At 42.2% G+C, this 25056-nt stretch overlaps 1 protein-coding gene across 1 annotated transcript in view; it reads right to left on the minus strand.

Moving 5' to 3' along the window:
* The window catches only part of PANX3 (pannexin 3), an 80819-nt gene that overhangs the window by 51498 nt on the left and 4265 nt on the right, over positions 1-25056 (minus strand). The window contains exon 2 of the mRNA XM_078683874.1: positions 23571-23713. Coding sequence (XP_078540000.1) covers positions 23571-23713 — 143 coding nt within the window. The remainder of the gene's footprint in view (positions 1-23570; positions 23714-25056) is intronic.

Consider the following 25056-nt stretch of genomic DNA (forward strand, 5'->3'; position numbering starts at 1 on the left):
GAAAGAAAAAACCGTGACATAAAGCAATCTATAACGGCAAAGGTATTAGGTTCGGGGGCTAGGTGGGTCAAACATTTAATAAGTGTCCAACGTAGTCTTAACAATCTGCCAAGAAATTCTCTGAAAGGTCTCAGTCCGTATGAACTATTGTTCGGGACTAGAATGCTAATCCAGGACCTCGATAGTCAAACTTCAGTGGTGAAAGAAAAATGCTTTGATATCAAAGATCGTTTGGCTATTTTACAGGACTTACACGAAAAAAGAAAAGACCTGAGCAACATAAAGTTGAAACAACAGCCAACAACCACTGATGAGAAACCACCTTTCCCAGCAAGGCCTGTCTGGATTCCAAAAATCGGGGATCTGGTCAGAGAAAAAGGAATTTGGGCCTTCTTACAGAAAAGCAGTACCTGTCTTGGCTATCAACGGGACAAGATCAGTTGTATTACCGCCCCTTGCTGGTAAAAAGGAGAACCGAGTTGTATCCATCGACCTGGTTAAACCACAATCATGTGGCCGATAATAAGTAGTAGGCCAAGTGGACTCCCAAAAAGTAGCAGAACACCAAAGTTTGCTACAAACACAGAGGTTCAAACTGAGAGACTAATCACATTTGATAAACCTACAGTGAATCAACAAGGACTATGCAACAAATCCATGGAACTTAAGCCTCTTGAAACCCGAATTGCAATAATGCATCAAGAAACACCAATCTACAATGATGTAACCACAGACTATGCTAATGCAACACAGAAAATTCCAGGCGCAATTGAAACAATTGACAGAACTGCATCAGGCTACTTCATCAACTTTGATGATTTTTCTGAGGATCCGAGCGAACCTGAGGAACAGCCAACAACATCAAAGACTTTTAAAAACAAAGCAAAAGAACTCTTTCATCAACTACAAGAAACCTATCTGATTTCTCCATGGATTGAATTTTGGGTGGCACAAGGTGTTTTTGTCCTCATACTTTGGCTCATCATGGTACTATGCTTGGGACATTTCATTGAGGGAAAATATGTTACAATGGACACAGCAAGTCAGAATATCAACTTGGTCCTGAAACCACACGAGTCTTCACACATCGAGAAAAGAGAAACTTTCTTCAGTAAACTTCACAGCCATTCCTATACCCGGTGGGGTAGCATGGGACAAAACTGATTTTGACATATATGGTCCGGTCGAACTCTTGAAGTATCCTCATCAATTTAAGGTTTCATTAAGTGACTTTGTAAAACGGAGCACATTCTCTGATGATTGGGACTTTGAAAGTATTAATGATATGATGTCAGACCTAGTGATGTCAACTAAATTTACAGAACAGGATTATTTACAAGGTTCATCTAATTATGACCAGATGTACTGTTACAACCACTATGGTAACCATTATCTGCATAAATCTGCTCAACCTAGAAATGTTTTTAATTATAATCAATGGGAACATTGTGCAACTCCACTGAAAGGCAGTTCAAAAACATTTTATGATAAATGTTCATACTTCTCAGGGTTTAACACAAGTAATGCAGAAACATTTTATTTTAGAATGTTAAATAAGACAGGAATGAAAACCATGCTTACAAATACAAAATTAATCTATTCAGAAACATTTTTTGAAAAAATGAATACATTCGGTTTTGATTTTTGGAACAATAATATTGAAACAAAAACAATCTGGGGTACAAAAGATTGGCAGGTCCAAGGTATAGAATCATTATTTAGAGCCTGCATGATCCCGGAACAAATTATATTTTTGAATGACACAATTAAACAGACAACATGTCTAGGCCTAACCAAAATTAAAGATTTAAACAAACCGTCTATTCCAAAGCCAACACATGAAAGTAATAGCACTACAGATGTTGAGATAGACGTATCCCATATTTTAAACCAAAACAGAACACATCCTGATTGGAAGAAATGGTTGATCTGGCCCACAGACACAAATAACTGTCAAGATAGATTCCTGAACAAAATACAGGGGTTCAAATTGACCAGGCCAGACCCTAGATACTCCCAGAGACAACATCCAGGGATTGTAACAACATACAGTGTAGGAAAACTCTGCCTCGAATGGCTACAGACATCCACACTGGCAGAAATTAAGCAACACTTGACTTTACTTAAAGAAGGTGCTGACTTGCGTGATTTCATTATGGGACCACGCAAACAGCGTCAAAACCGTTTCATAGCGGCCTCTATATATGCAGCTTACAACGAAGCTTGGAAAGAAACTCAAATTGAGACAGCAGAGAAAATACGGGAAATTGACCGTGTTAATTTGGAAAAATCACTTTCTGTTGTGGACAATGGGTTAATGACTCTGTCTTCCAGAATATATTCACTGGACAGTATTGTATCATATGCAATCGATATAATAGAGCAAGACTTACTGATGTTGCAACACGGTCAGTCCCAATTGCGTTCTATTGTACAGCTTGGCTGGACGTTACAAAATCTGCGTTCAGGCTACGTGCCTTGGCGTTTAATCAACACAACGTCATTATTCACTATCTTTAACCTTACTGATACACAAATCAGCTTGGCACAGAAGGGTGCAGAGTATACAATTCTGAGTATTGAAAAACTTGAGAGATTACCATTGACAATGTCAGAACGACCTGTCATTGAATGGATAATACACGGGATCATAACTATTCCGATAACAACTTTCCAATTTCGATACTGCCAAAAATATATACAGGCAGGCCAGTATGAAAGGTTGGGTAAAGGATACATTAAGTCAACATGGAACCTACCTTATACACATACATGTTATAGTAAAAAAGGACAGAGTGTATTTCTTAGTGGTAATAATTGTGAAAAATCACTAAGTGGTATGCTTCTGTGTCAGGGTATAAGTTTACATGGGGCCTGTGAGGGGACTTCAAATAACCTTTCATGTCACCAGCTCGGCACACCTGCAACTCGAATAGAGCCATTCTTTAGACGGCTTTCTAACGGGAGCTACATTCTAATTGTGGATCACAGATGTTGTGGCTTGCTGCCAGGAAAACCTTATCTAGTAACTGTGAGTTCCATGGTCACTTGCTGGGAGCGAGTATTGTTTCCAAATGACACTCCAGACAGGGAGGGAAAAATTTGGCCAAGTTTGAAAATCTCTTCTATTCGAATTGATACTTTAAGCAGAATGAAGACTGTGCTTCTACAGACGCCAGTACACTTGACGTCATCAAAAGAAACGTATGATCTCCAAGTTGCAAGGACAACAGCAGAGATACATGCATTGTTATCAACAAATTGCCCCTACACTTCGCAGAAATGCTAAACGAAATCTTAAACATTTCTGATACGAATGGTATCGCGAGTGTATTTAAGACTGTTTTTTCGGGACTGTTAACACCATTCAAAGCAGTCCTGGGTATTTTTCCTAATTTTGTCCATTCTGTCTTTGGCGGACTTCCACTCCTGTTGGGACTCGTAGCAGACATCTTATTTTTGCTACTCCTGCTTCGTTATGGCAAAGCCATGTCACAGGCAAGACTCCAGCAACAATGGAAGAAACGATCCTAGCTATACGCTATCGGGACCGCATAACTAAAGTCCTTGGATTAGCCCGGGCTAAGAGATCTGAATATGACCTGGTTTCTTTCATTCAGACCCATATGGCAGACTTGTGTCTTACCTGTGTTAAGATGTATGCTATGCGGTGAAGAATGCGTGTTGGACACCTGTCTTACACTACAATCAGAAGTACAATTGGATACAGATACTTTGTTGGGTCCAGTAAAGGCTCATGCATCGTGTTGTCCCCAGCGGTTACCTATCCTGATGACGGCATTCGTGGAAACTTCACCACTGCGATTAAAGGGTAGTGAAGTACAAGATGAGAGCAGCATCAACCAGGTACGACCTTCTGTAAGCAATACTGATCGAAACATCATTGAAAGCGATCATGCGCACGACTGCATGGTAGCGACATTCTCCAACTTGGTGGAACTTTCACCTGAGGCAGTGGACTGTTTTTTTGAAAGTCTGTCTGAAATGATGTTTTCCCCAGAACAAAAGGAATAACTTTAAGCAAACGAGCACACAGCGTTCCCTGAACTCTGGATTTGGCCTTCAGCTTTGAAAAACAAAGCTACTGGGAATATTTGGATTTTTTTTCTATTTCCCTTGAAAACGAACACTATTTTTTCGATTCCAAAATATTGACCTTTTTTGGCACTTATCTTCTGCTTAAAGTAGAACTATTCTTAGAGAACAGAGCTTCTATTTTTAGGAACTCTAGAGACAATACATTACCTCAGCCTCTAGCATATTTACAAATGACTGTATTTATATGTGATGGAGTGGTCTCGCACTTTTTTTTCTGTATTAAGAGCCATTTCATGTGTTATTTTCGCAAGTCATTCATGCTGATATAAATGTGCATCTTTTCCTGAATGATTACACTGCTTGAATGCATACAGTATCTATACTAATTTTCGTGTATTTCACCTATGCCATTTTTCAAATGCAAAAAATGTATTTTGGGGTGGTTCGGTATACACATGCACTATTAGTTATCTTTACTATTGCTTAGGTTAGTAACTATGGACATGAATGCGTGGAGTGGGTGTAGTATGTTTATCTAGGGACCTGTATCGATACTCCGATTCCTGACCCTTGTCCGGTTATAAATCACTAATATCCATACAACGGCACAGAAACCCGTTTCATAAATTAGTCATAGCGCATGCTGTCACATTAAGCAAGCACTATCCTCCAGCCCCCTAGAAAGCACACCGAGTTCTTAAACAAATCCAAGCCTCGAGCAACCTGGGAAATCCCCGCCTGCTATGTTTTGATTTAGTCAGAGAACTCCTGTAAAGCACTGCAAGAACGATCAGTTCTTAGTGACATCTTTATTGACGTCTTATGTCCATCCTTACGTCAAACCCAGCACCTCTCAGGTATAAATATACCAACGCTGCCCTAAGCAGACACACGGTGGTGATGAACCTGGAGCGGTGACTACTGGCCGGAGAGCCCAGCTGATGCGAGAGCCCACGGACGCTGCCCCTCCCCTTTTGACGCGCTGAGGAAGACGCTGTCTTTTCTCTTGCCGAGAAATCCAGCTTCCAGCGTTTCCAGCCCACCTTCGCGGGTGACTGGGATACCGAGTCCTGAGAAAGAGATACCAGCCCTCCAGCCTTCTAAATCCCAGGTACTGAACTGACTAAACCCTTGCAGAGAATTATTGAGTCAGATTCTTGGCAAAACAAACTTAACTTAAACTGCTACTTACTTACTCCCTCCCATGTATTAGGCTTAGGTCAGGTACACCGGGGTAGGCGTAGTTAGAAGCACCAGTTGAGTACGATTAGTCAATGTATATATGTATGTATATCTTTTATCCATTTTAAAGTATCATATGGCTAAGAAACCATATCAATGCTTTTACAGTATTATTTTATAATCCTGCTTTTACTATATGCATTCTACTTAACCCTAAGTATTGCAATTGTAGCGATTCATTTCTCTTGTATGAGAAAAGAGACTGATCAATAAATAACACCTTTTATTGAAAACGCCCGTCTCTTCCTTTCTCTACAATCTGGTGAAACTAAGTATGCACGTATTGACTGAGTAAAATAGCTGTCTTTTGTTTTCACACGACTCTAGAGATATACTCTTGATCAGGGAGAGCAAAGTTGTCATGTTCTACGGTTGTCAGAAACTAAATCCCTTCTTGTCTATCCAGGGAGGTTAAACTCCTCCTCGCCTATTCGAGAAAGTTTCTAGTGAACTCTGAGCTAGCTGGCACACAAAACGTAAGTCTAATATAGTCAGTAGAAGACCTAGTTAACCTCTGTCCTACGTATATACTTTTGAAGATATTATTCCAATGCGCAGAGCCTATTGGGAATATAGGAACTACACTACAGTGGTTTAGTTACTCACCCCTTTCGCGTGAAGTACCGTTGTTATGTGAAACTTGCACTGACATCTGGTGTGCATGTCGAGTGTGTGTGCAAATCCAATGCATGAGTAGCACATGTGTGTTAAGAGTCTGAGTAGGGGGGCAGTGGGATCTATTCTGGATGCCCACGGTTTGGAATGCAACAAGATGGAAGATGAGGACAGCTTTCATTAGTGAGTGGAAAGGTTTTGTCTCCATTCCTGTGGCTGGACGTTAGAGACCTAGACACTGAAGTGTGGAGGGTGGAGACAGGGCTCGATTTACAATGTTCATGAAGTGTCTGTAAGCAAAAGACTTACACAAAAAACAAACTTTCCTTTTTCCTTTTGTTATAGATGGAAAAGATCAGTATCTTCAAACCCAATTGTCTACACAACATATGTTATCTTATAAACAAACTTTTACAAGGTCTAATCTAACCATCCCGATACTAAGGAGGAACTGATCAATGAATGGCTGGAAAACAACACGATGTGCTCTTTGAACATGATGCGCATCCTTATAAAACATGCCAAAATGGACATTGATGATATCACTACAAAAATAAAGGAGCTAGAGGAACTTCTCTCCAAAGAAACCAATCAAGAAGACATCACTAAAATGCGAAAAGAAATGAAAGCTAGACTGGATGCCTATGAAGTTGAAATAGAAGAACGTAAGGAACGCAAATTCAGGAGAGATGAATTAGATTATCTGCATGGCAGAATTTTTACGTTTGCACGACGTTACGACAATCTGAAAAGGAACTTCCCACCAAATCAGCCAATATCGAGTGGGAGTGAATCAGATGCGAGCATGACTGATGCAACTCGTGACCAGTCAAAAAACTTGAGTGTTTTAGAGGAAGTGAAATTGGTGAATTTGGAGAAAAACATCACCAGAAGAAGAGGAAGGGGAAGAGCGTCCTTCCCAAGCAGAGGGAGAGGAAGAGCCACACTAAACCAACCAAGTCCCTCACCAGTACCCGCAAAACCCGCAGGTCAAAACAACGAAAGAAGACAATATCCCCTCCGCAACAGGAAGTAACAAACTTGATTGTTAATCTTTTACAATACCAACCAACAGTTGAAGAACAAACTGTGCTGAATAAAGGCTTATCATTCTGCCCCGAGGCCCATTTTGATTATCCTCAGGTGAAAATTGATCTATACAAGTTTGTAAGAAAATTGAAACTAGCGAAAATGTATGCCAACAAAGCGATATCTAATAACATGAATAACACAACACAACAAGCAAGAGAGGAAGAATCTACAATGACCATTGAACAATTACCTGATTTGAGAGAGACATTTGAATTGATGTTCAATCCGATGGGTGAAACATTAACGGATTCACAAATGCTGGAACAAATGAACATTAAAACTAACCAAAGTAAAAATACTGGATTAAAGAAAAAGTCTCGATTCTATCCAGTCCTATCACCAGGGAATAAAATTGATCTGTTCTCAGATGCAATGACAGAGGAAATTGACAATCTCGTGAAGATTAAGGATAACAAAAGAGAAAATCTGTCTATCAAAGAACGTAAGGCAATCCAGAATCTGATGGACAATGAAAAAATAACGATTAAGCCCGCCGACAAGGGTGGGAATATCGTTATTATGGACACTAGTGATTACATCAAAGAGGCTGAGAGACAGCTTAATATTGAACATCATTACAGCACACTTCAATCTAATCCAATATCAAGAATGACGTCGGATTTAAAAGAACTACTACAGAGCTGTCATGCAAAAGGGCTAATAAATGATGAGGAAAAGAAATTCATGACAACTGAGCATCCAATTACCCCATGCATTTATTTTCTACCCAAGATCCATAAGACACTGATTAATCCACCAGGAAGACCGATTGTCTCCTCATGCAGCTCATTATATGAAAATGTCTCAAGGTATGTCGACACCTTTCTTGCACCAATTGCCCATAGTATGCCATCTTATTTAAAGGACACCGGAGACTTTCTTAGGACTCTAATGGATGTGACATGGGATCCGGGCTATCTTTTAGTGACAATCGACGTGGTGTCACTATATACATCGATAAGACACAGCGTAGGTTTGCAAGCTTGTAAATATTTTTTGCAATAACGAAGTATCAAAGAATTTGATCACACGTCAATGCTGCTAAGTATGATAGAACTATGTCTCACGAACAATGTGTTTCTTTTTAATAACGATCTGTACAAACAGGAATGCGGTACGGCCATGGGAATATCATTTTCCCCAAATTACGCCAATATCACGATGGGATGGTGGGAAAAGACAATTGCATGGAACGACACCAACCAGGAAGAATTAGATCGCATAATTCTGTGGGTCAGATATATTGACGACCTTTTTCTAATCTGGAATGGCACTGATGAACAATTTCAAAGATACTTTACCAGATTAAATGACAATGATGTTGGTCTACAATTCACCTGCTCAACAAACAAAAGAGAAATAGACTTTTTAGACACCAAGGTCTACATCTCCGATGGTAAACTTGAAACAACTCTGTTCCGTAAAAAAACTGCAACGAATAGTGTGCTACATGGCACCAGCTTCCATCCCAAGGCATTATTGAAGAGTATTCCGTATGGAGAGTTTGTACGTTTAAAAAGAAACTGTTCAAAACCAGAAGATGCAGAAAAGCATATACATGAAAGCAAAGTCAGATTCCAGTCAAGGGGATACAAAGACTATGTCCTGAAAACCTGCAAAAACAAAGTGGACAAGATCAGTAGAGCAGAGACTCTGATTGAAAAGCCAAAACCCCCACAAGACAAAGATCCCCCAAGATTTGTCACAACATACAGCAAGGAGAGCGGAATAATTGCCAAAAAAATGAAAAAATATTGGCATCTAATAACCAGTGATCCGGACATAGGCACAATGGCTGGCGAACATCCCTCCATCACGTATAGAAAAAACACATCACTGCAAAATCTATTGGTGAAAAGCTTTTTCCAAATTAAGCAGCAACCGAAATGGTGGACAGAACAGAATATAGGTTTCAAACCCTGCACCTCATGTAAAGCGTGCAAAATAGGAAAAAGAATGAAAACTGTGGTGGAACCGGATGGCAAAAGCATGCCTATCAAACAATATATCACATGTACATCAAAAAACGTGGTATATGTCATCGAATGCAGGTGCGGGATGAAGTATATAGGATGCACCACATGCATGCTCAAAAAGAGGATACTGGAACACATCCGTGCTGTGAAAAACTCCAATATGCTGTATGCTACAGCGAAGCATCTGAGCACTTGTCAAAATGGGGACTGGCGAGCAATGAGCTTCTATGGATTAAAAATGCTCACTAAGCTAGAGAGAGGAGGGGACACAATCCGTCTTCTTCGACAAATGGAATCACGTTTCATTGTGCGGTTCCGTACAAAACATCCCAAAGGCATGAACTTTGGAGAAGATCTCCACATACACCTGGAGTAAATATGAACTTATCCGGCCAGTAACTATGCAAATAGGGGTACTATACCCGAAACCGCATATATAATTTTTTTAAGTTAAAAAATACTTTGAAAAAATGTGCCCTAAGTGAAACGAATGTTGGACGCAATGTACTATACATTGACATAAGGAACACACCAGTCCTTTGTTTGTTGCAATTGTCTTTTTAATATATTTTTTCATGAACTATGTATCCCATAATGCCACCTCAAGGCTAATATGGGGCAGTATATAAATGGAAACTAAAAAGGGACTTGGTGGCCGTGAGAAAAGCCGTGAGGCTGAAACGCGTCGGTGGGGTGTTGTGAAGAGGAATAAAGCTTCTTAAAGTATCCGGTTGTGCCGCCCCTCATTGTGCTTATAATATATATACATATATATATAATGTTTATATTATTGTAAAGGTTAAATATTAAATAAAGCTAATAGTGAATATATTATTTGTATGTAAATATAGGAATATGTATACATTTTTATGTTTATGTGTTATATATATTTTAATTGAGTTTATTATATTTAGTTAAAATGTATATTACATTTTATTTATTTTGTTAAAAATAATATTAATATTTAATGTATTTACTATATATTATTTTATTCTATATATATTATGAAACCAATACTTTTTTACCTCAATATTTTTTATTTGATATTTTTGTACTTACCTGTTAAGGTATTAGAGTCGATATTTTTGCAGTCAATATATTTTTTTGATATGTAGAACATCGATCTTTGTTACATTGATATTCTATCAGTGAACCCCTAAATACATTCCTTTCCAGGGCTCATCCTCCTCAGACCACAGACAATAATCCTACCTATTTGTTTCATAAGGTGTTGATAAGCTCTGTTCCAGGTCTCTACTAAAGGTGTCAGCATAAGCCACATCCATGGCTAAATCCAATTCCTTTAAAATGAGTGTTTTGTCCAGTTGTATTTCTCTTCAGCTGTAATCCATGAAATAGGCTTTCTCTTGTCCAACACCAATAAGTGTACATGGAGAATGCCCAGCCTGTCTTCCCCCAAGCTTTTTACCCTCTGCCCAGTCACGGCTACTGCCACTAAGGAGTGGCCGGGTGGCCGGGAAGCAGAAGCATTGGACGCGGAATGGGGTGGGGGTTGAATTAAAATATTTTTTACAAAACTGTTCCTGCGTCCTCCTTGTGCTTCGTTGCTCCTCTGTTCTGCTGCTCCCAGCAGTCCCTGGGACAACAGACTCCCCATTCAATACAGATGCTGCTCTCATACTATGAGAGCAGTGTGGGGATTGGCCTGAGAAGGTTAGTTTTATGCTCCGCTCAGGTATAGGGAGGCTGTGCCTTTCTCCAACCCATCTGTACAATACAGCCGAGTTAGAGAAACCTAAGTGTGCATGTCTGTTTGGCCAGCCTAGGATGGCCAGCCAAACAGACATCCACACTTAGAAGTGCACAACACTCCTCCTCCCCCTCCCATGACCCGGCCCCGCCTCTCCTTACCCGCGTTGGCTCAAAGCCAGTGGCTGAAAAATAAAACAATAGTCAAAAATTGTTTTCTTTTTCAGTTGCTGGCTCTGTGTCAGTGGGGCAATGCTCCTCCGCCATTGCGGAGCAGCCAACGCTGCTTTCTCCTCTATTTTTGCTGATCTCCTTTTTGTGGTCTTAAGACTGCGCACTTTACCACTACTAACCAGTGCTAAAGTGCATGTGCTCACTCATTATAACATGGTAACATTGGCTTATACCCAATTGGCATCTTTAATTTACTTGTACACCCCCTGCAAAGTGGAACTACATATGCTCAGGGCCTGTAAATTAAATGCGGCTTGTGGGCCTGCAGCACTGATTATGACAGTCACTTAGCCCTTTAAACATGTCTCAGACCTTTCCATTGCATCCTGTGTATGCAGTTTTAAACTGCCATTTTGACCTGGCAAAAAAATCCTTTTTTCAAGACCCAAACCTTCTTTTTTATACATTTAAGTCACCCATAGGAAAGGCCCGGGACAGCCCAGGGTGCAGGGTCCAGTATATTAAAAAAGTTGAACATGTATTTTTAGGTTTTACGTGTCCTGGTAGTGAAAAACTCCTACATTTGTTTTCCACATTGCAAGGCCTACATCTTCCATTGGATAACATTGGAGTCACCTTATTACATTTAATAAGTTGTAATTTTGAAATGGGAGCAGGTAACCAGTTCATTCATAAAATCTTTATTTCGTTGATAATACCATAAAAGATACAAACACATACATTTTTGTCAGTGGTGTTCGAAATAAAAATTAAAGAACTATTCCTTGCATCGGTCCCAAAAGATCAAATAATTCATATTACAATATTTAAACACGATGGAAGATTGACAGAGGACAGAACTTAACTATTTACCATCTTAATCAGGGGTATTTGATATATAACTAAAGTGCAAGTGCATTTGTAACTGCCATTTAGCGATTTAATATAATCTACACCCCTTCTACTATAAACCAGTCTTTTAAGAGCCCTTTACTGCATTGTACTATAAAATCAAGATAATAAACACATTAAAAATGCATAAAAAACAGGTTTAGGAATAATAAAAAATAAAAAAATAAGAATATAGGAGACTCTCAATTCCTAGAACTCCCATTCATTTGGGCTGTGCCACTCAAGGATGCAGTCACAAACCTACGCCTGGTTGCCCAGAACTGGCCAAGGAATTTGGCGACTGAACATACATAGAGTCTTGTGTCTGATTTCAAGATACGAAGAGCTTCATTAGGACTGTAGGTTCCCAACTTTCTACATACTGGTGCCAGCCAAGTCCTTCTTGGTCTGGTGTACGCTGGACATGCAAAGAAAACACGGCCTATGGATTCATGCGCATATGAGCAAGCTGGGCAGCCCTTGGGCTGGATATTATCAGCCAACCAGGAATTAGTGTGAGCATTAATGGGTAGGCAGCCATATCAGTTTCCTGTCTACTGGCTCCTTAATGATGTCGGAAAAATGCTCAAGCAGTTTTCCAGATTTAATATCTAGAAAAGCATCAGTTAAGCTACCTTGGTGTGTTTTCAGGTAAATGTTCTGCTCAACCCATGACCAATATAATGACTTGAATTGGTCCTTAGAGTACGAGGGCGGGGAACCCACAAGCTCTTTTGGGAGACCAATAGCTGCCCGGGTATTATTAATGTATTTGAACCACCCAATTTTTTTATTTGTATCCAATGCTAAAACTTCGTTAAAAGCAGCGGCATAAAAGGGCCAGGTCGGGAGTGGAGACCAGCCTGTACCAAAAAAGCAAAGGCCGCAGTCTCATTTGGTCATTAATTGATCTAATACCCAAGTCCAATTTCAAAGGGAGGACGGGGGTACGTTGGGGAAGTGATACCAGACTCCTAAGGAACTTATTTTCCACTATCGCTAGCGAGCTGGCGTCCACTGATCCCCAGAGTTCTGCCCCTTAATGCACACTACTAACTGCCTTAGAGCTATATAGTTTTAGGGATGAGGCGACAGGCTTGGTAAATGAAAGACAAAGCTCCCGCCGCAAAGCCCCAGTTAGCTGTAAAAATTTCAGGGACACTTTGTCTAAGTGGTTCTTCCAAGAAATTTTGTCAGACAGTTTGATGCCCAAGTACTCAAAAGAGCTGACCCTCTCTAGCGGGACGTTGTCTAGAACCAGATTTCTTTTAAAAGACTTGCAGGGGTTCATCATCATCAATATAGTTTTCATAGTGTTAATGACCAAGCCCCTCAGTCGCAGAAGGCCTTAAATTGGTTCAGGAGCTTTCGAAGGCCCATAGGGGTCTTAGATACCAAAAGGGTATCATCGGCAAACAGTAGTGTAGCTATTTTCTGGTTTGCCAAGGAGGGAACATCAGCCTCAGTAGAGCACATGAGATCGGCAATTTGGTTTATGTAATGGGAAAATAGGGTGGGGGCCAAGATGCACCCTTGGTGTACCCCCCACAGGATCTTAATCGGGTCAGTGAGTTGCCCCTGTTTCCCCCACCTTACACGAGCAAAATTATTTTTGTGTAACCTAATCAGAGGTTCTAAAGTTTCCAGGGCATGCCCATATTCAAAAGAACCTGCCAGAGTAGATCCCGGGGGACTAGATCAAAAGCCATTTTGATATCTATAAAGGCAAGATATAGACTGCCTTTGCCCAGCACAACTACCTTCCAATATAGTAGGACAAGGTGGAATGCCTAATCGACAGTGCCGGTCTTCCACCAGAAGCCCGCCTGTAACGGAGAGAGAATATCATTCTCATCCATCCAAATCTAGATTTTGGTTAAGAGAGAGCATGAGAAGATCTTTTGGGCACAGTCTATCAGGCTTATTGGGCGGTAGTTGGCAGGCTTAGATCTGTCCCCTTTTTGGAAAATTGGTATCACCTCAGCCCCCTTCCAAGAATTCAGAATGCTTCCCCCTACAGCAATATCATTGGCCAATTTAAAAAAATAGGTTGGACAGTTGTCCCTATCGGCACGAAAAAGATCACCAGGGATGCCATCGGGCCAGGTGCTTTAGCAGGAATAATGGCATCTAAAGAACTTGTCTAAAGAACGTGTCTTCTCTTCCCTGGTGAATGTGATGATACTTCTTTGAACATCCAAATCCTGGGGCATTTGGAATCCATAGGGGGAGTTACCGAAGGAATATAACTCCCCAAACTGTTTATGCCATTCTATTGCAGGGATGTTGTTGGCCAGCGGAGGTGAGTGCACAGAGTTTGGTTTTGACAAAAGAGACCAAAATAGTCTAGTGTCCGGGTGTCCAATAGCCTCCCCTAAATCTTCCCATCTCCTTTCATCCCATTCTTTTTTCGCTTTGACTTGGGCCTGGTTATATTCCTTTATGTTTTTATGCATACTAATCAGGTCCCTGCTCTTGATCGCTATGGTCAGCCTCCCTCTCGCAGCCCTACACTCTTTGTTGAACCAAGAGTTATTTCCTATAATCCTTCCCTGCGGGGGCCAGGTCATATTAGTAGAGACAAGAAAGAAAGAAGCCAATCGATCAAAAAAATCCTTGTGGGGAGTACTACAACTACTCTGTATGGGTGAGTCCCTATTTAAGGTTTCTAATGTCCTTAAATGCTTGGCAAGAGTTTTGTTAATCTTATGTATCTTAGATTTGTCAGTCAAAACCGCAGGCCATTTAAGCCGGCGCTTGTCATTTGTAGGGATTAGCTCCCTTGTACTTAATGATAATATGTTAACTTCCCCAAGTTTCCCCCAGAGATGACTAACTGTTAAAAGTAGGAAGTTATGATCAGTATCGCAAGCTGGAGCTAAAGACATATACCTTACTAGGGGCCAAAGGGTCAGATCCACTAATATGTAGTCATGAAGGTCATCCCACCACCTCTATCTGAGCTGGTTCGGCCAATGGCCACTCTTACCATATGTTTTAGGGATATTGCATTCATTTGGAGAGCCGCTTGTGACCATTTTTTAATTGGAGATAGCTCCAGAGGGGGCACCATCCAGGCTTTGTCCTCCTCAGTCACATCAATAGACTCTACCCAATCCAATGGCTCGAATGTGACGTTGAAATCACCACTGATAATTAATGGGTGGCTAACATTCCTATTTCCCAATAGGTTATCCAGGATAGAAAGGGTGGACGAGGTGCCACCTCTAGTGCTCCAGGCATATACATTGTAGATGTCAACAGATTGGCCTTTACTGTCTGTAAGCCTAATCCCCAGAATATCTAGACAGTTAGAGGCCAGCTCCTTTACTTCACAGTTTATGCTAAGATTTACTAAAGTGAGCAGTCCCCCTGAGGCCCTGCTTTGTTTAGATGGTATTGCTGGCTTGAAAAAAGTCTTGAACCCTGGTATATACGTTGGTGTCTGCACCAAGTTTCCTGGAACAAGCATATTTCTTGCCGGGTAACAAGGTCCAGCCAGTGTGGGTAATCAAGCTTCCTGCTTATACCTGCCAGGTTCCAGGACAACATTTTCATCATATCCCCACTACCTTTTGAGAGCAGGGCCTGGGGGAAAGATGGTTCGTTCAAAATGGGCACATCTCCACCGTCAATCACTGTGACTAGTTCTTTGACCTCAGGACTTGCATTCAGGGCCAGTATAAAGACAGGGTCTTGGGCCACCTCTAGTGAGCAAGGCATGGACTCTTGGCCTATCTGGTAAACATCATAGTATAAGTCCAGGGAGTCAGTTGGAGTCATACAGTCTGCACTAGATATACTCCTCTGATTGTTGGATAGAGCTGTGGATCGTCAATCATTCAGCAAAAGTAATGAGGAAGGGGTTTCCACACATTCCTGGTTCAAGGTATTATGTTGCCTAGGTGTGGGATGAACCGTCAATCTTAACCTAATTTTTGTGGAAGTAGATAAGGAAGATTTGGCTTCAAGGGCAATTAAATCTTGCACAAGATGGTTTGTGACTAGGGTCAGCTCGATTGCATCAACTGGACTCTGATCCTGGATACACCTTTTGGCATATATAATATCCTCTCTAATTATTGATCTACACCCCCTAGTATGTTTCAGCCAATGTATTGCTTTATTTTTGAGGACTTCTCCATTCTCATATCTAAGGCAGGTGGAATCTATTTTAGGAACATTGATCATGAAAATTGGTATTACTGGTCTGGTGTTTGCCACATTATGCATTGCCTGTGGTGATATGTACTGTGAAGAAACGCTATTGTGAGCCTGGGTGGCTGGCCTTGTCAGTGGGCCTTTGTCTGCCCAGTCCAGTGGCAGACCCTCAAGTCTCCTACCATATACACCCGCTGGGCCATAATGGTCCAAGGTGGCCCTAATGGTTGCTCCTGTTCCGTGTGGCCGTTGGTTATCTATGTCTGGAGACAACGTATTTAGGTTACTTGAGTTAGCTTGTTTTCCAAAAGGTTTCGGGTCTCATTATTGAACTAGCCTGAGGAAATACAGCAGTTGGTGGGGGGCTACTGGTGACTGTGGACCTTTGCTCTTGTCTAATTTTCGACAACGTTTGGAAACTTGCATGGTTAGTGCCTCAATACTACATTTTAAGACTCCTATTTCCTTCAAAAGATCAAGATTTGATGGTAGGGTACCACTACTGCCTTCCCCTGCGCCCTGTGTAGTTTTTAAGCTTAGATCGTTACTCTCTAGCTGTGAATTATCCAAGTTTGCGTACATTTTGGCTATGGATGGATCATCACTGAGGGGGGCAAAACGATTATTCAAAGTAATTTATTCAAATAATCCAATTTCCTCGCAATAAGAGGTACTTGATGAGTTTTGTATACCTGAGGCAAGTTTATTAGTCTTTGCTACAACTGTGGGTAGTTTATAGTCTTCGCTACAACTGTGGGTAGTGTATTTTTCCTAACAGCTTGCTTAAATAATTTGGGAATATTCCCGTACCCACTATCAGTTAACCCACTTGAACTCTTGGAGGTAGAAGGTTTGGTCTGGGTAGTTTTAATCAGCGAGACGTTGGGGCTTGGAGCAGGTGAGGTCAGCAGAACTTCACAATCGGTAACAATATTTTCTATGCGGGCTAAAATTTCCTCTCCAGTCCCCCCTTCGCCATCTACACTCTCAGTCTCTTGTACTGTTACCTGGGATCGTTTTTTAGATCGTTTCTTGCTAGCGCCTCCCAGCCTAACTTCCATCTCTTTCCTTTTCCCCATTGTGACTGTTGCTAGTCAACAAGAATGATGCCAAAGTAGAGACAATACACAACAATAGCAGAGCACTACTACACCAGAAGGTGTTATAGAACGAGGTGTAAATCCAATTTAAAGTCCCAAACAGTCCACAGATAGTCCCGCCAGATATGAGCTAACAACAATGACAGTACCTTTTCCAAGTAAAAATGACCAGTGCCTCTGAGGCCGCAAAAATCAGGGGGGTGGCCCAGCCCAGCTGCCAACGGGCGATGACGGGCAAGGACAGGCCCCGCGGGTGAAGTAATGTGCTCCTCCCTCCAGGGAGAGGGCAGGATTTCAGGAACACGTAGTTTCCCCTCTGGTCCGGAGAAGAGAACAGCAGCAAGGTGACCAAGACCGCGGGAAATAGCGTGTAATATCCTTACTGTGGCGTTTCTCCCGAGGCTTGGAATTTAGGCAGAGTTTAATTTGTTATGACCCGGCACTTATAGGACCGCTGCGGGTATCTGGGAAGTGGTCTCGCTCACCGCACTGGCTTGTTATGTGTGTTGAATATGTGTGCCCTGTCCTGGAACACACTTATCTCTGAGCACCAGCAAGGCCCTGTGGGTGTTGGTCATGGTCAAGGTCGGGGACGCCTCCTGTGTTTCAGCGTTCGCACCGCAGAGGAATCCATTCACCGCAGAGATGCCCGTCGGCTGGTCCGTGAGGTCGTTCTGTCATGGCAGGGTGGCGTGCCTGTTTAGGAACCCTGCTCCGTTTGGCTCTTAGGTTATCACCGACTAACAGCGTCCCGTCGCCGGAGCCTGGGTCGTCACAGGAGAAGCACAGTCAGCGGGGTAATCAGTGGGTACGGGCGGGCGGGTGGCTGGTCCGTTTTCCCTTCGGCGTTTTTTCAGCATTTCTCCCGCTCCCGCGCAGCTCCTCTCTCTGCTGCTGCTGGTGCTGAAGCGGGAATCAAGGCCCAGGTGTTAGTGATTGAATCACGGGCTCCCTGAGTTGGGCGCTCTGGCGTGTCATTTGCTCCGCTGCTGGAGGGCTGAAGAGAAAGGGCGGCCAGCGTAGGACCCACAGAGAGTGGAAACAATCCCAGTTCATGTTTGGTATTTTTGGATTTGTAATAAAAAATCCTAACTTATGGTGAAGTCGTATTTAATATTGCAATTTTAAAAATGTCACTTTTAGAAAGTGGGTATTTTCCCACCTTAGCCATTTGGTTCCTGTGACCTGTCTCTGGGTCACATACTTGGTGTAGCTGAATGTTAGGCTTTGTGTGTTCCTCCTAGACAGCCACACACAATTGAGAGCTTAGGTGTTCCTGGATGAGCCTTCCCTGCAGGATGGGAGCATGGAGCAGAGTACAGCCCTACTTACACTTCAATAGGCTGTGTCCTGCCTCCGCACAAAGGGCTGCATACCTCCTGTAGTTAGTCTGGAGTCAGGATAGGGAAGGCGGAATGCCTGGGGGCTTCTAAGGGAGACCTCTAGAAGCTTCTCCCCACTTCAAAGGCACAACTGGGTATGAATACTGACCTCAGACACCAACTCTTCAGTATACTTCTGGACCTGTGGATACTCTGCCAGAAGGGAGGACTGCTGTTCTGCTGAATGGACTGCAACATTGTTGGTCTGCAGCTCTGAAGGACTGCTGCGCTGCTGTGCTGGCCTGCTGCCCTCTTGCCTGGGTGAGAAGGACGGAACCTGCATGTCTTGAACCCAGAAGCTCAGAGTGACTCCAAGGGATAGCTGGCTGACCTGATCTGAAGCCTGTGGGACACTTAGGATTCCAACAACCTCGCACCTGCACATGGAATCTGCCATATGTGAGTACACGCTGCCAGGTTTTGCCATCCCAGTCCTGGACCCTTGGGTGTGGCTTAAGATGCTTTGCCAGCCTCTGTGGATCAAATGGAACCGGCTAATCCCCTCTGTTGCGAGATGTAACCTCAAGCAGAACTGACGCATTGCTGCTGCTGTGTGGTTCAAAACCAAGGCAAAGACCTGCATCACCTGCGCAGCTTCTTCTGAACCACCCCTGTGTGACAGATAACTGGTGCATGACCTTGCATCCCTTGTCGACAGCAGCCTCCATGATGATCTCTGCATTAAAGCTCTGCAGATCCTCGGAACCGACACATCGCGTTGACTGAGCAATGCATTTCTCGACCCCAGACTTTGCATCTCAAGCCCTCATTGATGGGATCCTCAACAATGACGCAAGACTTCGCAATCGTACCTTGGAACCATTGCTTCAGCTACACAATGCATCTTCGACACAGATCCTAGAGCCACTCTGCAAACCAGTATTTAAGGTACTTTGTTCAGCGCGACTAACTAGGTACCTGTAGCCGACCCATGCTTCATTGCGGTCACACTGAACTTGAAAGTTTGTCCCGGTCTGGCACGACCACCAAATGTCCACAATTGGTGCTTTTTGGCATTGTTCTCACTAAAATCTACCAAATGATATAGCTCCAGTACTACTGATTGGATTTTTGTCGTTTTAGTCTTGTTTTATCTATTAAAATGTACTCTATTTTTCTAAATCTGTTGTGGGATCCTTTTGTGGTGTATTTTCACAGTGTAACTGTTTGAAATATTGCATAAATACTTTATTCATTGCTTCCCAGTTAAGACTAACTTCTCTGTGCCAAGCTACCCGAGGGTGGAGCTCCGGTTAATTTAGGCTTGCTTATGACTTAATCCTGAGAAAAACTGTTGCTGCTGCTTGGGAAGGATTTCACCCTCTTCAACCAGTTACCCAGTTTCTTAAAGAAAGATAATTAGAAGGTGTTGCACCATATATGATAAGATTCTACTGTGCCAATTCTTAGCCAATCGGACCACGTTTGCTCAATCAGTGTGTCCCCGATTCCTTAAGCTACTTAAGCACTAGAATCTTCTCTGATACCTTCTGTTTTGACTCTACAGGATCTCAAGCTGTTTGAATCCTGATGATCTTTGATAAACCTTTCAGGAGCTGTACCACAGGAGATTCCTCAGCCATACTCCATTGACCACAAAATCACAATGGATAAGAGCACTTTCAGCTAGCTTCCTTAACTTGACATGCAAACTATTTCATGGTCCTTATGTACTGTCCTATCATGGAACAGGCAGCAAACAAAATGGTGTCTGGCATCAGGCCTAGTTAATAAAAACCCTGTAAATCTGTGGCCACTCATCCATCTAGAAGTATATCAGCCCACCATGTTACTGCCTTACAGCCCCTTCCATGTTCTCCATTGAAGACCAGAGAAAAACAAGGTTTTCCAAGTGACAACAAGGAGTTATTTGGAGGTGGAAGGTACCCCTCTAACAAATTCTACTCTTCTATGCTACCCAAGGCAGTTGAGCATCATAGACTCAAGCACTAGATAGCACATCATCCAAGGACAACAAGAGGCATTGTTTTATTGACCAACTCGTTCTGCTAGCAAACTTAGCATTCTGGAAAAATCCCATATCCAAACCAGGTAGGCTTGTGACCAGACACAAAATATTCCAATTAGCAGCACAAAAGACCACTTACTTCTTTCTCCCAGAACAGTCAGCTGTAGATTCTGCTGCCACGGCCAAGAAGAGATGTACCAGCAGCCTAGCACAAAATGATGTGACCCCTGCAGAATGGGATGAAGGGCCTACGAGACATCCATATTTCACGTAAATTCATAAGCTATAGGCTGAATGAGGCCCCATGGGTCTGCAGATCCTGCATGACACCTCCAAGGTGCCCCACTTCTTCTTCTACAAGCCCAGAAGACAGTTATTTAAAAATCTGAATTGCTCAATCAACAGTCTAGTGATCTGGCAACAGATTATAGCAGTGTCTGTTATCTTCATGTACAACAGACATATTGGAGAAGATGTTCAGCTTCATGAAGCTTGATCTCCATGCTCTGCAGTAGGGCTACGTGTTTTTGGTGTTCTTGCGAGAAAAATCTGTAATGACATGCCCTTCAGCTACCTTTGGCTGTGGGAGAAATGTCTGCATAAGCCTTTCCATCCAAGGTGTCCTTGAGTTGAAATGGGTAGCTGACAACCCTGACCTTATTTGTATTATGTAATCTGCCTACCATTCCCTGTTAACTGAAAAATTGCTCTAAGGTCTCCAAGAGTCAGCTCTCGGCCCAGGTCTCTCTTGGCAGATTTAGTGCTTTTCATGAGCTGGTATTTCTAGCCTCAAAGGCCAAAAACAACAAGAGAGCCTCTTGGAGTTAAATGTATCCTGGCTACGATTCAAGGTGAGCTGCTACTCAGTGTCTAAGTTAGCCAGCCCGTAATGCATGGGAAAGATATACTGAGCCTTATTTATGAGAAGTGACACATCGCTTCATGAAAACAGCAAGGGCATCGTTTTCTCCACGAGGAAAACAAATGTTCCCAATGGAACACGTTTTCCTTAACGCATTTGGAAGGGGTTCTATTATTTTCCCACCCTGCAAAGGGATTTACTACTGCCATGGACAGGAGTACATTTCCAATTATTTTCAGGTTAAGTGCAGTATTATTGTGTTTTATTTAAAAGATTTACGAGACACTTTTAGTGAATACCTTGTGCTCATAACTCGATCGACGTTCCCTTGCCCATGAAACCACACGTTAATGGCTTTGTGATTCAGGTCGAATTTTAACTACAGTCTCACTATTTCCATCTTCACCTCTAGGAGTCACTTAGACTGCCCGAGAGATGGCCCTATGTCGGAACATGTGGGCTGACAATACTGGACACTTCGAGTGAGTCACTTTTTCTTTAAAACTGCCATATCACGCCTTTGCAACGTTTCTAACAATTGTAATGAAGCAATTTAAACTACTCAACAACAGAGACTGCAAAAGCAAATTGAGTTTTTTTTGGCTATCCGTTCAAGAAACAGAATATATTCTGGTTTTCGTCATCCCTTTACCCTGCCTTTATGTTTATATTTGAATTTGTTTGCTAGTAATTCGAATGACCTAATTGAATCAGTCTTTGACTTTCCAGCCTCGCAAATTCAGAAAGGTGTTGCAAATGTTTTTTAGCATGCGAATCTCGATTTTTTTTCTTAACCCTGCTCGTTTATTTTCTTCAGGGACACTGGATGGCGCCAAAGTTCCACATAAGTTTCTACCGTGTAACTGGCACTCAGATCCGTGCCAGGAAACCGTTCAAGTGCTCTTTGTAAATACATTTAGATCAGTCCAAAGTGATTATTTGTAACGAAAATTAGAAAACGCATCAATACCTAAAATATCCGTTGCTGGGGCCACGGGTGCTAGGCTACTTGCACCTTAACCAGGTGTGCATGCCCAAACTCTGTGCTTCCTGGGTTGGGTGTGGGTTGTGCGGCCGGTTCAGGAAGCTCGAGGGCCACACACGGTTCTAACGGGGCTGTGTTTTTTGTTTAACCATGACTTCTGTTTACATTATGATTTTCATTCATTTGTTGTGTGTTCTTTAAATGATATGCTTGAACGAATGTAGATACTACTGCCACGTAGACTGTTCCCTATCAGCCCTGCCCAGCATCCAGTCTTTCTGGTGGCAGAGTCCAGAGTCCAGGGGGCAGGAATGGAGGCCGCTCCCACCAGGCTCTGACCAACAGTATCCTAAAAGTAACTGCATCTATTAGAATTTCCAGGCTGCTGAATGTGAACAAACAGTAATTGGTTGAACTTGATAATAAAGCCCTCCTGAAACTAGGAAGATGTATAGTAGTGCATATGTTTACAAGACCACGTTTAAACAGGCTGTATCTTCTGTAATTGATTATTGGCTCTAACTCTCTCTCCCAAAGCCAGAAACCCAGACCTACCTTTTGATTCCAAAACGAGACTGGGCTCCTTTATTTCATTGACAGCCTCAGATTCAGTGCTTAATTTGAGCCGGTGGTTACCGGAGTGCAGCACCGGCACTTATTTGTCAACACCGGTGTGTGAGACGTCTGCCACAAGGTGGTGCTGTCTGGATAATTTACAGATGACCATAAGAGCAGTTAATTATTAATTCTACGTACAATAAAATGACTATTATCTGCCGCCCACGCCATTCTTTTAGGGTTGGGGGCCTGAAATAGTCAGAATTGTCACGCTTATCGGAGTGAGAGGGTTACTAGTTGTTACTATCTTTGGCAGCATAGCAGGGGCAATGTGTGGTGCAAGCGTCAGTGGCCTCCTGACGAGACCCCTGGCATTTTTTTTTTTTTTACAAATGAAGCACTGCACAGAGTTCCTATATTAGCTGATTAATACAAGAACATCGGTCCCCACCAGAACTCTATTTGTGATGAGCTGGACTATTGTAACTATTTACTAAAAGACCACTCCAGTTTTGCCCTTGCTCTCCACAACCAATGTATCAGCTTTGTCCAACGAATCCTATAGCTTCTCACTACATGGATGCTGGAAATAAAGAGATTTAGTTTAAAACACAAAGGTATTGCTTCCTTTGTCTACCTAACCTTAAACAACACCTTGGAACTTCAGAAGAAAATTATAGTTAGTAATGTGACAAACAGCAGAGGTGGGCATACTTTATCCAGTATAATATGCTGACCGAGCTTCTGAGTAATGCCATAATCATTTACCTGCCTGTCTCAGGTTTTCAACTTACCTTATGTATCCATAAAGATCTTTCTGCTGGATTGCCGCTGGCATCAAATTCATGGTGCAGCAGCGAATCCCAGCAATACTTGTCAACATAAACTGTCTGCTTGGCAGTAAAATTAGTGGGCGTGAAACAGCTGATTTGAGAACCTGCAAAACATACAATAATTCCAGGTTATTAAAACTCACTCAATTACACTGTAGATATTGAAATACAAAAGTATTATTAATACTACACAGGCAATTATATTATTGCTTATTGTGGTTTCTTTGTCCGATATTTTATGCTTATCTTTTGTTTGCAAATAGAACAACTGACTGACAGAATATTGAACAATGTAAAACATTCACACCAGTACAAATATCTGGGCCTAAATCCATCGTTTTTTTGCTCCCCATGCCATTCCAGTTTAAACCCAGCCAAATGCAAGTCAGTCTTAACCCTGCTCCCTATGGGAACAGTCCATCCCGAACAGCCAGGACAGGTCCTCCCTTGACCAGAAACAAGCATCTTGGGACCAGTTCCGGAGTTTCACCCCTCACCAGCTAGGCTAGCTTGATTCCAGTGGCATTGAGAACATGGTACCCACGTTTGGGCATACCTGTCTGACTTGGGGTGACAAATGCAAAAAGAACAACTGATGGACAGAATGCTTAACAATATCAAACATTCACCCTAGTACTGAGATCTGGGCCTAAGTACATCATTTTTATGCTCACCATGCCATTCCAGTTTAATCCCAGCCCTATACAAATCAGTTTTGACCCTGCCCCCATGAGAACAGTCCAGCCCGAACTGCTAGGCCTGGGCCAGAAACAAGCATCCTTGGACCGGTTCCGTGGTTTTGCCACTCATCAGCCAGGCTAGCTTGATTCCAGTGGCATGGAGAGTACAGGACCCACATCTTTCAAAACAACAACACAATGTTGCCCGAATTGTTAAATAATGGTCAAATAAGAAAAAACTCAGAGTAAGAAAAAGGCATGGATACTAGGACAACAGCGCATAAGAAGGAAGACTTACAAAATGGAAGGAGAAGAGCATGAATCAGCACTGCCAATTTTTTCTGATTCACAATGATCTCTCTTTTTCATGCTCTTGCATGGATTTAAGATTCTTGTACGCTTTGTTTCACATCTTAGCACAACATGATTCCTACTGCTGTAATATTCCAATAACAGTTTGCAATTGTGTTTCTAATATTTACATTTGAGAGACAATGCTGAAGAATTTGTATTCAAGTCTCGAAGGTTAAGATACTAGGTATCTATAGATATATTCTTGTGCCCACTCAAAATCTAAATATCCACGAAATACTAGACCATTATGAATATTAGCTGTCCTAGCCCCCACATCATTCAGTTTATAAAATACCACATTCACATGTAAGTAAACTGTTCAACAACGTCCAGCTTGACTTACAACACTTCCAGTTTGAGAACTCTGGATTGATCCTTGTGACACCACCACACCAGTAACACTACACAATGAC

This window comes from Lissotriton helveticus, chromosome 3_1, assembly GCF_964261635.1.
Source record: "Lissotriton helveticus chromosome 3_1, aLisHel1.1, whole genome shotgun sequence".
Taxonomy (NCBI): domain Eukaryota; kingdom Metazoa; phylum Chordata; class Amphibia; order Caudata; family Salamandridae; genus Lissotriton; species Lissotriton helveticus.